General features: G+C 40.1%; 1 protein-coding gene across 1 annotated transcript in view; it reads left to right on the top strand.

Annotated features, from left to right (window-relative positions):
• Nucleotides 1–2,170: 2,170 nt before the first annotated feature.
• DKK2 (dickkopf WNT signaling pathway inhibitor 2) overlaps nucleotides 2,171–16,831 on the top strand; it is a 113,995-nt gene continuing 99,334 nt past the window's right edge. The window contains exon 1 of the mRNA XM_060088377.1: nucleotides 2,171–2,392. Coding sequence (XP_059944360.1) covers nucleotides 2,171–2,392 — 222 coding nt within the window. The remainder of the gene's footprint in view (nucleotides 2,393–16,831) is intronic.

Here is a 16,831-nt window from a genome sequence, read left to right as displayed (position 1 = left end):
GCAGAGAAATATGCAAAGCTGGTGCAGCCTGCAGGAACCCAGCTACAAATTCACACTTTAGACCTACCTCAGCCCTTTTGGTGGAGAAGAAAGGAGTCACTAACGTTCTCCCCTAGCAACTGTTGACTGTATACAGCACTGTCCGTGCTGGTGTGTGCCAGGATCAGGTGTGAAAGCTGAGGAACTCAAGTCTGAAGATTCTAGAGCGTGTTTAGAAAGAACAGCCTCCTCCCCTAGCTATTAGGCATCAAGTTGTACTGCACAGCCTCGATTTCTCTGTGCACAGATGTTAGCGCACCAGAGAAGGAGAAATGCAACAAATTCCTAAGCGCTTCGGTTGCTTTGGAAGCCTTGGCTCTCTACTGCCGCCGAACTTCTCCAGTCCCAGAGATTGCCTGGGACAGCCCTCATCTCTGTCTACGGCAACGCTTCCTCGCCTTGCCCAGCGGCTGCCACTGGCGCCCCCAAGCGCCGCACACCCGCGCGCTCCAGCCCGTCTCTGAGCCTCTCTCCCACAGAAGCGAACCGGACCCGGGGAGCCTCGGGTCTCGCAGGAAAGGCTTCGCATGTCATTCCCAGAGGCTAAGGGGCAGAAAGCGGAACCTCCAAGACTCCCTTGCCGCCCCGTTCATTCCTGTCTGGGATTTCCTCTTTGCAAAGCGGGGAGTTGCCTGGGACAGTAAAGATGCCCGGTAGAGCTGTGAGATTCAAAGCTCGGAAGGTACTCAGGGGGCCCCCATTGCTCCCAGCTCCTCAGAGACGTAAACAAACGGTGCTTGTGTGGTGGGGAGGGGGACTGGAGGGTGAAGAGGAGACCAGAAAGTCCTAAACGCCTCTCAGAGGGGAAATAGGAGCATCTTTCCTCCTTCTCTGGTACTCTTCTTCCCAAAGCCCCATTTGGGTCGGTTGGGCACTCCCTGGCGCACCAATACAGTGCCAGTCTCACACATCCACTGGGAGGCACATGCTAAAACCCAACTTGAGCATACACAGACCATTAACGCCCAGATGCTCACTTCTTTCAGTCTTCTGTAGGGCTTTCCCAATGCTCCTCCAGGAGTCAGGGACTGGAGGTGGGTTGGCGAGGGGTGCTGGAGGTCCCGAAGCGAGGTGGCAGCTCGCCCCTCTCCACTTCCACATTTGCCATCCGTTTGTTTGCAAAGGTTCTAACATCTTCGGGAGTGGCTGGTTTTCAGGAATAATCAGAACCCGGCCTGTTCCTCTGGGGGTGAATCCCATTTCCTCAACTGCTGTCCGGTGGAAGGGCAGTGGGAGGGGGCGAGGGAGAAGCAGGAGGGGAAGCCGCAGGGAAAAGCGAAGACGGGCGGGAACGTGGGGGGTGATAGATACATTTTCACTCTTTGTCACTATTGAATTGGGGGCGGAGGAAAAAAAAAACATTGTGGGAAGCTATAAAAAGCAAAGGGGGCGGCGATGAGAGAGCAGACGCAGAGAGGGAGACCGCGTGGAGCACAAGACAGCTCCCAGGGCATCTAGGCGTCCCTGGCAGCGCTTGGCTGCTGCAGGGCTGTGAGCCGGAGAACAACGCTTCAGGGCGCCTGTGCGTGCGCGCGTGCGGGACCGTGGCTGGCCTCAGACCTCAAGGGTCTTGTCTGGGGGAGGTTCCTGATCCCTCATCTAGTGCCCGCTAACTTTGAAAAGGAGGACTTACGTCCTGCAAAGGTTGAGACGTAAGGGGTAGGGAAGGAAAAGAGGAGAGAAAACGCAACTGAGGCCGAAGGCGAAGGAACTAATGTGGACCTCTTGAGCAGTTGGGAGGAGGACTGGACCGCGGAGAACCGGGCGGGACCTCGGAGGTGCGGGGCAAGGAGCAACGAAAGCGGTGCGGGCCGTGGCGCTGGGGCTTCTTGCACCTCGGGTCACGCCTCCTTGGCAAGAAGGCGCCTCGCCTTTGATTGCTTCCAGTTACTGCAGAACTTCCTGCCCTGGCGGAGAAGCAGGTCTTGCTTGGGTCGCGCTCCCTCCCGGTCTGAGGCGTGAGACTGAGTTCACACGGTGCTGGGCCCCCAAAGCCAAGTGGGGTTGGGGGAAAACAGAGTCTCTTCGAGTCCCGGCTCCCCGCGCGTAGGGCCCCGTGTTGGGGTCCTCCCTCCCTCTGTACCCGCACCCTTGCGGGCTTTGCCCCTCCCTGGGGACCCCTCGCCAGGCGATGGCCGCGTTGATGCGGGGCAAGGACTCCTCCCGCTGCCTGCTCCTACTGGCCGCGGTGCTGATGGTGGAGAGCTCCCAGTTCGGCAGCTCGCGGGCCAAACTCAACTCCATCAAGTCCTCTCTGGGCGGGGAGACGCCAGCCCAGGCCGCCAATCGATCTGCGGGCACATACCAAGGACTGGCTTTCGGCGGCAGTAAGAAGGGCAAAAACCTGGGGCAGGTAGGAAAATACCCCCAATGCACTCTTCAGCCAGGAGAGGTAGGGACCGGCACGCTCGGACACTTCAGTTGCCTTTGCCCCCAAGTGCGCCCCCAGGTGTGGCGCGCAGGACGGCTGGGGAGGGGTTCGCAGATGCACGTCTACACGGGCGGGGGTGGCTGGGTGACTGCGAGTGCTGGCGGGTGTGGAGCGGGCGCGGGAGGGTACTTTTTCATCTTTGCTTGGGGATATAATGGGCATGTACGGAGATCTAGTGCGTACAGATGGGGGAAAGGGCCCGAATAGTCCTTCTCCACATTTAACACAGTGGATGTGGAGGATGATGTTAATAGCTAACACACAGCAACTGTTATGCGTCAGGTACTGTTCTAAGCGTTTTACATATGTTTAATCTTCACAATCCTATGAGCTGGGCGCTGTTTCTATCCCTATCCTGCAAATGAACAAACTTAGGCACCGAGTAGAAGCTCTTTGCCCACGGCACACAGTTAGTGTAAGTGGCAGAGCGGGATTTGAATCCGGACAGTCTGAGTCCAGTTTCTGGGCTCTTAACTGTTTCATTTCACAATCCGAAGCGGGAATTTACCGTTTTTCAGGTTCTCCTTCCTTCCCAGCCACTTTCTCATTTCCATGAAGTAAGGTCACATACAGAAAACTTCAATAAACGTGCATTTCTCACTCCTGGATATAAATCATCCCGGAGGAAACAAAATAACGAAGCGACAAAGGCAGTATCATAGTTACGGAGGACCAGGGTGCCTGGGACATAGCAAGGAAAACTCCCGAGGTTTATTTTCCAGAGGGAACTTTCCGCGAGCATCTTTGTTTCTCTGTCACACAGACAGATAGATTGACAGTCAGGCAAACAGTTACACAAACAGACACAGAGAGACACGAGTGCGCACACTCTGCACCCGTAGTGGCCAGCACACAGCGGCCAGGAGAGGGGGCCCTGCGGGCACTGGGAACCACTACAGCTCCCCCTTCCGCTCCTTTTTTGCGAAGCCAAAACCGAAAGCCAGTTTGCCAAGCAGCACGGGCACAGCCACAGCACAACTGTCAACCCGTAAAGGCGGCTCATTGCCCCACAGATCCTGGGTTTCCTTGTTTTATGAGAGGATCCTGCTGCAGCTGCTGTGCGCGCTCTTGGCGTCCTCCGCTGCCCCTGCCCCCAGTGCAGGCGGCAGAGCGAAGGTTGACAACCAAGGCCGTCCTGGATGGACAGCGAGGGAAGATTCTGCTCCGCTTGGCCCCCTAGTGCCCTCTCACGGGGAGAGTTTTGCTCGTTTTGCAGTTCCAGAATGCTTCCTGGGCTTTGAAATGTCAAACATTTCAGCTATCCTCTCAAAGGAATACAAAGCCTGCAACCACAGTAGTTCTTTTTTTTAAGTCTCAAGAGAAATAAACTATACATCTGCATACACACTACATGCATACATGTCCTGTGCATATTCTCACACATGTGTACATACCTCCATCCACACTTACAAGACCACTCTCATTCCGTTTTTCTCTTCCTTGGCAAACACCCTGCCATTTTCAATAGGAATGGACTTCTCTTAGAAGTCCATAATGTGCTGGGTCAAAGATTAGAATGAAAGGATGCTCTCAGTCCAAGTCATCAGATTTTTTTCTAAGGCTACTGACTTCAAATTCAACCTTGTCAGTTGCTGAAAAGAGCTGGGTTTAGTTTAGCCAAGAACAGAGGGATGGACCCAATAATCTTTGAGGTTCCTTTTGATTCTAATCCATGTACATTCTGTGAGTTTCTGCAAAGGGCTTTCTGTTTCCGTCACCACTGGGCCCTATAACACCTGATGTTCCTCAGTCAAGTTATCAGTTATGTCAGCACTGCCGCTAGCCATAGGGTTACATAGGTTAGACTGTGGGATGCATCCATCCCAGAACCTGGCTTATCCTTTATGTTTTGGTAGCATAGTTGCATATAAATATGTATAAAATATGTGTGCTTATTTTTCTATCTCTCCAAATATCTGCTCCTTAAAGAGGTTGTGACTCTGTTTCGCATGTCTTCAAATTGAAGATTGATTTATTTTATAAATGAGTTGAATTTTTCTTTTTTTTTTCTTTTTTGAGTTGAATGTCTTGTATGCTTTCCATAACTTAGTGGTCCTATGGAATATATTTCATTATATTTACTTAATTATAATACAGGATCCTTAAAATTTGACATTGGGTTTGTGAGAAAATTACAACTTATTAGAGACAATGTAACATAGAATTGAAACATTAGGTTGACTCACAGTAAGATAGCTGGAAAATAAAAGGATTATCTTTTGTATATTCTGGCTTCTCACTTGTTTATTGGGTGATCTAAAATGCGTACTATTATGAAGGAAGAAATAGAAAAAATCTTTCTTCTTTGAAGTAGAAAGAGGAATTGTTTGAATATTTATGGGTCTCTTTATCTTCTTTCTTCCACTAGTTAGGTGGTTACCAAAATTCTTAGTACTCTTATTTTCAATAATGGAATGGAAATTAGAAAGACTATTCAAAACAGAAGATGCCACATCCTTTTAAGGAGAAAAACTTTAGAAGCACAATGTAGCTGAACTGAATTTTTATCCATCATAACATGATTGATTGAGAAAATTTGTAAGTAAAATGCCAACTGATAATACTAGCTAATTATGTAGTGTCATCCTTAGGCCTAATAAGTCTGGTTGTCTCCCCGTCCCCAATCTTTGATTGATGATACTGAACTGTATGCATTTCAAAGGTACAGGAACCAGAGACTGTAAGATATAACTTCAAGTAGGCATATCAGAAACTTAGTCTTTGGTCTCCTTTTCCTTAAGTGAAAATGGAATAATGGTCTATTTTTCCTGATTTACTTTCAGAATAGAGAATTAAAATAAAAATTATATTGCAATTGCAGAAGAAATTACTGAATAAACTTAATAATTCATTAATCTACAAAAGTGAAAATGAGACTAAATTGGCGCCAAGGTTTTCTTGATTCACCATAGCTGATTTCATATGAAGAAAACATTCTAATTAGTAGGAATTCTACTTGTCCTGTCAGCAAGGTGAATCATTTGTAAATCACTTCTGGAGGAGTAGCCTTTGAATTTCAGGAAAGATTTAGAGGGTGCTCAAAGAAAATGAACTGTTCTCCAGGGTTGTTAAAATTCTCATTCTTAGGTTTGCTTTCAAAGATGCAGTTATGAGTTATGATTGGAAACTGACATCGAAAATTGAATTCATTCAGGTGAATCGATACAGAAGTAGCAAAAATTATTTTGCTGAATTATTCACATTAATATTTTAATTTGACTTTCCTTTTGCATCTATTATTAATGTTTTAAAATGTAGTGTGTGTATGTATATGGGATAAATTAGATTGTAGGACTGTTACTAACATATATATCAATATTTATATATCTCAATTTCTAAAGCAAATTTTCTAAATCAAAACTATTATTAAACAAAACATTCAATATTATGTGCTTAAATATATTCTGATTAAGTACACTGTTGTTCAACATCACCTCTGGAGCATGAGGTATCAAGTTTTACAGGCCACCTTAAAGACAGATTTTTAAAAAGTAAAGCAATTTATAAAATCAATTTACCCTTGAAATTAACAGTGATTTTTTTTTGAGAATGAAAAACCTTTGGAATGTGTTTGTAATAGCTTCTTTTAGTCTTTACTCCTTACTTTGTCTTAGACTGGCAGATTAATTTGAACACAATGCTGTATGATTTTGAAATATTTTTAAAAGTTAAGATGAGAACTGTGGAAAATAATTATATTTTAAAGGTAGATAGGCTTCCTGGCATGTGTCTCTAAAACGAAGGTGAAATTGGTAATGTAAATTCAGATTCCATTATTTTCTGATATAATTTTGATGCTTGAAGGACAGTGGTTTGGATGAAGTTATGTTGTGAGAAAAGAACGCTTGATATACATTGAAACAGAAGCTTGAGAACATTGGTTAGAGAACACTCATATTTGTATATTGCATTTTCTTTAATAAAAATGCTGTATCTATTTGTATGCACAAACACTCATAAATATGCTCATTGAAAAAACTATATACCCTATTTTCTGTAGGTGATTTCTTCACTTTCTAAAATTATCCATGGCTTTTTTTTTTTTTTAAACCCCAGTCCAACTTTCCCCTGCTAGAGGATAAATATTTGCTATCTCCTCTGGACATCAACTAATACTAAACATAACTAGGAAAGCAAATCAGTTTTTAAATTAAATTTTTCAAAATAAAAAATATTTGAAATAATCTACACTACACTACTTCTTTTCTTTCACTGTGGATAGTAGAGAATTGATGGTTGATACAAGTGAAAGTTACCTCGTGAATAGCAAGAAAAGTATTTTAATGATAATCTAAGTAGGGGCATCCATCATTTTATTTCTGTGCTAGAGGAGAGAGAGTAAAGGACAAGGTTACTTAAACTCACTCCAGCTGTGACTTTGACCCTACCATAGTCTTCTTTAGCACTCCCCTCTGATACATATTCCTTCCTGGGATGTTTCAAATCTTACAATTTTTAAAGTAGAGAAAGCAACGTAAGAGAAAGGTAACGTATATTCTGTTCTAGGAGAATATTGCCGCTTCCTCTTCTTTTCCCTGCACAATCGTTTTGTGTACATTAAAATGATCTGTTAAATTATAGAGGCCTTTATAATACTCAATATATTTACTATTTTAGACTCAGTCTCTTCTGGCTGTTCATTCTTTGGTATTGATGTAACATTGAAATGAATTACAATCTTATTTCTGTCTGTGACTACCTGAATGCCCTTTTAAGTCGTTTTATTTCATTATACCTCTAGTCACTTGTACTCATCCATGAAAAGGAGATAAAGCTGCTCCTAGTTTATTATTCAATCATTGAAAAGATTTATGCTATATTTATATTCCTCTTATTGAGTCATTTTTTAAAAAAATCTGAAGCAACCCTCAAAACAAAATTAATAATAATTAATAGATAGACTTTTGTGTTGTGTAGGATTGCTTTAAGATTACATAGAAAGATTAAATATGGAACGTATAAGAAAAGTTTAGTATTACTGTTTAAGGAAAGCAGAAGTTAATTGTTTTCTTTCTCTGTCCCCACTTTCTGGGAATGAGAGAACAACATATTTATCTCTAATTGTTGGGTTTTTTTTTTTTAGGATAAATATAAACCATTCTCCCAAACACAGAGGTCAACTGATATAAAATATGGGAGATTTTTTTTGATAGGAACATCTGTCCACAGGAGGAAAGTCACCATCCAAATATTTTAAATTGTGGCTTCCCAATGAGTCTCTCACGCTAACAATTTTGGGTTATTGCCCACTTCTTTGGGTTCGAAACAAGGAAGGAAAGCCATGAATAACACCAACATCTAATCAGGGTCCTCAGGGAGAGTTCATCCCATAAATCCTTGTCTTAGTAATGGTAAATTAAATCAGAAACCTTTAAGGTGGAAGGGATTTCAATATCAGATATAAATTGCTGTATTTTAATTCAGTTTATGCAGCACTAAAAACAGAATTATTATATTCTAACTTTTATCCACAACCAATGAACTTGAATAAGAGACTATATTTGTGGGATCTTAATACTAGCTTAGATTTATCCATGTGCTTCAAATAAATGTAGAAATAAAATCAGCAAAACACAAAAGTAGTAAATATTTTAAAAAGTTACTTATCTCTCTTCCATAGTTAGATAAAAGGGACAAATATGCATCAGATATCCTTTAAAATATATTACAGCATCTAATTTAATTGGTTGATTCTACTTATGTATTATAATTTGGCACACACAATAGCTCAAATTTAAATATTTCATTATCATGCAACATTTTAACTGTCCCAACCTGTCTAAAGCAAACAAATAAAATCAATGAATGAATAAGTACATTAAGTGGCAAAACAAAGCATCACAATTAGGGGGGAGAGACTTCTTAAAGTGGTGGATCCGTCCAAATATCTTCTAAAAAATGTTAGCTCTCCATATTATGCTTTACCATGTGGAATAATAATGTTCTTTCTTCCCAGGACTAGAAAAAAACAGTGATTTTCAGATATTATTTCCTTAAACTGGCTTGCAAATAGTTATAGCACACATCAAATTATAGTAAGAGGTTCCATTTATTGATTATTTACTCTGTGCCAGGCACTGCTCCAAATGCTTCATTTGAATTAATTTTTTAATTCTCTCGGCAGCCTTTGGAGCAAGTCCTAACATCATCCTTATTTTTATAAATGATAAAACAATAATTCTCCTTAGACACAGAGAGGTTATGCAATTTGTACAAGTCACACAGCAGTAAGTGGAGAAAGCCAGAATATGAACCTAAGCGATCTAGTGTCAGAGCCTGCATATTTAACTACCAGAGCATGCGCTACAATATGCTGCAATATACAATATGGATACAATATCCATACAGTGTGGACTTGAGAGGAAACATGGACCTTTATTTTATTCTTCTCTATTCTATTTTCTAATGACATGGATATAACTCTACATTCATTAAAACCATAGCAAAACCCAAACCCTGTGTTGATGCCAATTGCTACTCTGAGTAATCAAAGTATGATAGCAGTTCATGGGTACAAAAGCATGCACATAGTAGTACAGTAGTTTCATCTCTGCCTTTACTTGCCTCCCTGCCAGGGAGAATTCACTGTCAACAAGGAAAACACCCCTCTTTCTTTCTCTTACTCTTTCCCATTAAATTATTGCGTTGCCCCAAATAGAAGGGAATGCTATTGCATAGATCCTATTTTTCTCTTTTTTTCTCATGGTAACCACCATACAGTCCCCAGTACCCATCATCTTTCATCTAAATGATGCCACGTGCCCACTGACATCAGCAAAGTGGAGGCCTTCTCAATGGCTTCTCTCCAGTGGCTTGAAGTTGGTCTGGCTGGCATCCCTTACATTCTGATCAGATTGGGGGAAGCTGTCTAGGTTTAGAACCTGCTATTGCTTTTGTTTTTTCTTTACTTTTGACCCCTCCGAGCTGCCTTTCAGAGCATCAGTTGAACTGTAGCAACACTGCATCACTACAGCTTCCTAACAGAATTCCTAGGGGAATTTTTCCAAAGTTCAGCTGGCTAGCTTAATGTCTTTGGAAAAGCCATTTAACCTCTGGTCTTTTTTTAAAAATCTGTAAAATAGGATAACAGTAGCAACCATAATAGTAACAATACTCATGTTACTGGGCAACAGGGAGGAAGAGGAAAGTGCACTTAGTCATTGAACTGATGCCATTATTACTGTTACCATTACAGAAATAAGTAAGATCAAGTGCTCCTGCACGAAATAGAAAGTGGCTGCTTAATTTTCCCCAGCAAGATGGGAAGGAGTAACTAAATGAATGCATGTGATGTACATGAAGGAAACAAATGAACTCAGTTCTACCAAGGCCAAGAATTGTAAAACAGAACAAAGCAAGACAAAATACACACACACACAGACACACACACACTATCATGTTTCTTGCACTGATTGTTAGAATTTAAAGGGATGGTAAGTCAGTGCTGTCTTGTAAAACTTAAGCAAAATAGCACATAATTGAAAATTGATGAAATTGCACAGAAGCAAGAGTATAGCAGACTAAAAATACAACCATGGTAAGGAGAGGTCCTAAAAACTATGGCAATATTAGTTATTTAAACATGGGGACCAAAATAATTGAACAACATGTTATAGTCTGCTGCCAACAGCGTTCATTTGATATTCTCCAAAGTAAGACAGCCTATGCCAAGGCAAGCTTCTTGACACTTTCTGCACAGTGCTTGGAGCCCAAAGGGCTTGCTGAGAATTTGGAAGACTTATAACTCTCTTTGAGTGTCAGACTGTCCTGCTAAGAGGACTCAGAAATTTGGAGCTCATTATTCTCGTGCCATTCCCTTTACTTGTTTGTTTGTTTATTTGTTTTGAGTTCTTTTTTCATGATTCAGGTAATTTGGAAATATTTTAATAATGTTAAATTGAGAGTGAAAGTCATCTCATTGAAGTATGGGATAAAGTTCTTTTAACATACTGGATACAAACTGTTTGCCAATAAGAGTTTCTTTTTGGTAATGAACTAAAAAACTTCATTCAAGTGGGAGGATGGGGGAAATTGTCATTTAAAACCAACTGAAATGACAGCTCACGTTCAAATAATAGTCTTCACTTGCTCATTGTAACTTCATCTTAACCATTTGGAATTTGGCACTGTGAACAAGTGCTGTGTTAATTTGTCACTTGAAAGCCAAAGTCTTTTTTCCAGTAACCATCCTCTGTACTCTGTTGTCTTCTGTCTTTTATACCTAATATAGCCCCTTCCTTCTGTAATATTACATAGTTTTCTTTTCCTCTCTGGTTTGTTCCTCTTTATTTCTTTCACTGATTCCTCCACAACCTTCTGCCCATAAACGTGGGCATTCCTTCACATTCTCTCCCCAGTCCTCTTTTCTTTCTGTTCCGTGTTCTTTTCTTTGCTGATATTATTTCCTTCTTTGAAATCATTTGTCACATATGCAGATGTTCTTGGTAAAAACTCCTGAGCCCCCTTGCCTGCTCAACTGTTTTGAAGTCCTTGCAGAAACAAACAAAAAATCTCCATATCAAAAATTAAACCGTTTACGGTTAACTACAAATTGTCAGGAGTCAGGCAACAAAGTCTTTATGATTTCTCATTGCTATCAAAAAAGTCTGCTAAAAAGTGCCCCGGGTTAGACTAATGCAGGCCACAAGAATCAAGTCTGATTGCCCCAACTTCTCATGCTCTTTTCCCTTTCATCACTTACTGAACATGAAATAAACCTGTGTAGATTCCTATCAAGACAGGTGCTTTTGTTTCTTGAACCCTATTTATGTGAATGCTTTGGATGTAAAGGGCCTCCAGTTTTTTTTCTCTATGATGGACTTGTTACATCAACTAGTGTCTGATGAGAATATGAAAGTATCTATTATTTATGCTCATGAAATGTTACATATTATAATATGCAATACATATGTTAAGCAGTATATAATGTTTGTTTTTATAGCTTGAACTACGCACTAAAGAGTAATTTTTCCTACTTGCCATTTTATAAATAATTACTAATTTCTAGTGTAAAACGCTTCCTTAACATTTATTTACCACCTGATAGACTCTTAAAAGTGCTTGCCTCTTTAATAACTGAATAAGAGGATTCTTCAAATGTGCCTAATAATTATTAATCAAGAAGGAGAGCTTTATACAAAGAAACAAGAGAACCTTTTATCTACAAGTTTCAAGAACTTGTACGAGAGACTAAAGTGGGCATAGTTATAGCCGGGAGATACATTAGAAATCACCTAGTTTAACTCGCTCATTTTACATATGAGGGAACCAATTTAGGAGACAGTCATGATCTGCACAATGTACTACAAATAATGCCTGTGACAAAGGAACTTCTGCTGGAACTTGGATCTTCTGACTTCTAACACAAGCCTTTCGAATAATAACAAAGCTCTGTAGAAGAATTAAATTCAGTTGATTAAAAAACTGCTGGGAGATAAATTATAGGTAGAGCTCTTTTTTCAGCTCTAAATTTGTGTATGTCAAAATGTATTGGCAAAGAATACTATGTCATGATTCCAACGGTGTCAGTAGGATTTAAGCAAAATTAATGAAAGGATGTGGCTTTGACTATATTATCCTTGCTTGCTTTTTCATTCATAATACCTTAATAAGCCTGGCTAAAGAAAGTCTGTACCAAAGAAATATATTTTACATTGGATCAAGTACACATATGTATACACATACACACACACACACACCCTTGAAAAAAAAGTTTCAACAATAAATACTTTTAAGATGCAGTGAGTCTTTAAGTCCTTTCCTTCTATTCTACTCTGCACTCTTCTCTTGTTCTGTTCTCTTTGCTCTCTCTCTTTTAAATACTGGTCATTACTTATAGAAATGACGGATCAAAACCTGTAGTTTGAAAAACCACTGACTCATTTGCTACTGTCCTCACCCTGAGGGAACTCAGGGCATTATGCTCAGAGATTGGTAGTACTTGAGGAATCAGCCCCAGTGCAGGGAGATAGAAAGCGGAGGCAGGCGGGTTTTCATGGAGAGAAGCATCCACCATCTCAGACCTCTCCCACCTTCCCTTCTGCAACTGTCATGTCAGCCGCTGGCCTAGATGTGGTGGAACTCTTCATCTTGGGATGTGCCTAACCTCTGGCTCTCTCTCTACTTCCAGGAGTAACTGACTTATAACAATGCTGTGTTTGGTCCTTGAATGTTTCCTGTTAATTATTTTCCATGTTCATCTGTTATCCCACATTAGTATTGTTCTTTCTGGGTGTATGCCATGTGTATCATCATACTTTATTTCTAAGAATATGCAGTTGAAGATGGCTACAGTTTCTACATAATAGTGTCTTTCCCTATCTCTTTGCAAAAAACAAAATATTGTTTATTTGTATTACATCATTAGAGGTTATATTATGAAAAACAAAATTAAGGCCTTTCTACTCTGAATTTATGAAAGACAAATCTGAATTAGACAGAATCAACCCGAGAATGAGTTATTCGAGTTGGATTTTATGATTCTGGAATCATAAATTCAGTTTCTGTTTTGACAGATTGCCTTTATTTTTTTAGGGAAGAAAGACTGAAAGTGGAAGGTGTTTTTTGGTTTTGTTTCCTTTCTTTGCCTATTTGTCTTGATTTTCTTGTATTTCATCAAAAATTTCAGTACCAGTAGTAATTCTTCCACATTTCTTATTAGAACTTAGTGGTATTATTATAAGGATTATTATTTTTATTCTTGCAGGCTACAAACAGCCTGCTATTAGAATATCCTGCCTATAACATTCAAGAAGAGCCCTATGTGTTTTTATTCTATCATGTATGAGATGTGTTACTGTTTATATATTTTTAAAACATCTTGGAAAGGCATTATAAGGGCCTCAATAATAGAAGTAAATGTATCTTTAAAGCTCTAAAACTAAACTTGAGTGTCATATTTTGGGCACATTATAGGTTACAGGGTTCACAATGGATAAAGTTCAGAGAAATAGCCAATTATAAAGTCAAGCTGTATGGGTGTGAGATCACGTGAACTGTGACAGACAAAATATATTTTGCCACAAACTCTTCCAACAGGAAAGTGGGTATTTTTCAAAGCTGGTGAAAACATATTATTGTTTTCCTAAGTAGGCATTTCCTAATGAACAGTGTAGTAGTTCTGATCTTTCATGTTCCACGTGCAGGAATCTCACCCAAACATTTGTCCAAGCTAGAAACAGTCTAGGCTTCCGGCTTGCCATCCCTGCTCCTAGGCAATTATGCTCTAATTGATAGGATTCTACTTCTTTTTTAATATTGATCTCTTTTGTTGTTTTATTGTCATCCCAACTGCCATTGCCTTGATTCAGACCATTATCATTTCCCAGTGTAACATTACAATTTTGTGGTATTTTTGTGCTCCTCCAAACCATCATCCACACTACTTCTAAAGTGAGCTTTCTAAAGTAAAAATCCAATAAGGGTCCTCTAGAAATGTTCATTTCTAGAGAATGAAGTCTAAACTTCTCAACTTGGCACACAGTGTCATCAATTATCTTGTTTCTCTTACTTTGTCCCTGGGGCCACACAGCTGATGAGTGGCAGAGCTGGGATCTAAAGCCAAGCAGTCTTACTTGAGTCTGTCTACTTAATCATGCCATGCTGCATCCTCATGTAAACTAGAGGCCAGAGAATCCAGCTAGAGACTTTTTATTGGGATGTTTTAGAATTTAGATGTGATTAAGTTCTTCTGGTAAGCCAGTCAACTTGTTAATTGCTTACTTACTTCTTAGATGTATTAGATGCTATGATCACAGTCAGCAAACATTTATTAGACACATATGTTACGCTGGGCCCTTGGTATAAGTAGCCGTAAAAACAAGTGTAGTGTATTTGAGGAATCCAGTTGGAATTTTCAGGTTGAAAAGAGGATCCCAGATATTGTCCAGTTCAGGCCTCTATTTTCAATACAGTATGAGAGCTGAGCAATTTGGTGAGTTTTCCTTTTTTTAAAGATTTTTAAGGATGAATACTTGTATCTCTTAGTTATCTAGTTAACTTTAATTATGTTAAGAATGGGAACATTCTGCTCTCTGCTGTAAGTGAAGCATGGATAAAACAAAGCTGGCTATCAATCTCTAGGTAAAAACACTTCCTGGGCTTCCCTGGTGCGCAGTGGTTGAGAGTCCGCCTGCCGATGCAGGGGACACGGGTTCGTGCCACGGTCCGGGAAGATCCCACATGCCGCAGAGCGGCTGGGCCCGTGAGCCATGGCCGCTGAGCCTGCGCATCTGGAGCCTGTGCTTCGCAATGGGAGAGGCCACAACAGTGAGAGGCCCGCGTACCGCAAAAAAAAACCCCAAGACAACAACAACAAAAAACACTTCCTCATTAACAGAAAATGTAATCAAGCTATTTTAGTCATGTTTCATGGAGTATACTCTGGTTCCCTTGATGAACAGTCAGGATGCCCTGGAAGAGTAAGACTGTTTTCATCAGCAGTCAAGAAAAGGTCTGACATGCTAGACATTATGGTGATAATGTAAAGAGGTGGTGCCTGCCTTTTCTTTTCCAAATATTTTGGAAGGAATTAAATTTTGATTTTTTTTCCTTTGTAAATGCATCACTGCTCCCTGAGGAAGTCTGATCCTGGTTTCATTTACAAAGCACTAAGGAAACATAAGTGGAAAGAGGCAGGTTTACAAGGAATAAGAAGCATGGTAAGAAATAACAAGGTTGCACTAGTAGGAGGGTAGGAGTCTGGTGACTTCAGAACAGATGGTAGAGGGGTTGTATTAGGTAAAGTAGACAAGCTCTTCCTACAGGTAAGGCGGAGGAACAGAATAGAATGTGTGCTGAAATATATCAAAGCAAGAATGTGATAAATGTGCAAGTTTAAAATGATGTCATAGATTTTTTTAACAAGCATGCTCAAACATTATTTTTCCAAATTAGTCACTGCAGAAAACTCATTCCTCTGATATTGTCATTTAGACCTTTCTTTTGAAACTAATTCAGAAGCAGTTTACATGCTTATTTATTTTAGACCATAATTTTATGACCATAAACAAGATTATATATATTGACCAACACACCACATTCAAAATCCTTGGCTCTGAGTGGATTTGTGTTGTTTCCATAAACAAAATGTCCCACAGAAGGTGAGGACGTCAGTCAAAGAAATGTAGTGTACTTTCTGAAAACAATTCCGAAAAGTTCCAAAAGGCATTCTGAGTCACGGAGTCAGTATTGTGGTTATAATTATAAACGTTTCAGTGTTGATTGCTTTAAGGTGGTATACCCTCAGTTTGGTTGATAGTCTTAAAAAAAATCTGTAATATTATTTTGTAACCGGGTCCTCTCTATTAGAAGAACCTGGTCGAAATGTATGTAGCATGGTTACCGTTCCTCAGTAAACCATCATTTTCAGGAAGCAGTTAATGAGTGCAAACCAGTAGTACGTTCCCCACCCCAAACCCACTCTTCTCCTGAAAGAAGAGGCAGGAACAAATCATACTCAGTGCAATGCCATAGAGTCCAGTCTGGTGACACACATTACTTCATGTGCCACTTAGTAAAAATGCATGCACTGAGGCAAAAAAAAAAAAAAAAAAACTGTCATAAGTTATTTTTTTAATGCAAACATATCCTATTAAAGTTTCAGAGAAAAGGCTAAATGGCTTAACTCAGTAAAAATGTTTTGGCAATTGTTCAAAATTAATACAATGCTTCCAAAATGCTCTTTGGAAATCCTTGTAAATTTCCTTACTTGCCTATTTGCCCTACTGCTATCTTCCCAACACTCTTCAGAAGGAAATGGCTTCTTAACAAGAAAAATCTTCTTGAAATTACATTTCCAGTGGGGTCCTGGCCATACCAGCTGCAACACATTGTGACTAAATTTTAGTCTCTTTTGGTTCTCATTGTTAAAAACACAAGTGACCAACAGTCAGGTCTTGTGCCATAGCCACCCCAGTGATTGATTACAAATTGGACTGGAGTGTGTGTATTGGTAGAAAATATAAGCTTTTGACACAAAATAACAACTATATTTGATGTCCTGTCACTTAAAAAAATAAGACCAAAAAATATAATTCTGATTCTCAGTAGACATCAATAAAAAAAATTGTAGCCCAACCTCACCAGTAATTTTTTTTTTAAAAAAGTCCACTTCTGGGAGAGTCAGAGACTAGCTGGAGAAAATGCTCTGGGGGTGGGACCAAGATGTTCTTAATCTTCAAGGGCTATTTAAAATATCTTAGGGAATAAAGGCAGAGGGGCCAGAGCACCGGACAAATTATTGATTTCAAATCCCTGCTACCAGATTTAAGAATTGCACACTCAATGAAGAGCCAATAGCAATCACCATAATAAGATTTAATATAAGGATTTGAAGGAATGATAATCTGCAGCTAAGATGCA

This window comes from Mesoplodon densirostris, chromosome 1, assembly GCF_025265405.1.
Source record: "Mesoplodon densirostris isolate mMesDen1 chromosome 1, mMesDen1 primary haplotype, whole genome shotgun sequence".
NCBI classification, from domain to species: domain Eukaryota; kingdom Metazoa; phylum Chordata; class Mammalia; order Artiodactyla; family Ziphiidae; genus Mesoplodon; species Mesoplodon densirostris.
This window is presented reverse-complemented; position numbering and strand designations above follow the sequence as displayed.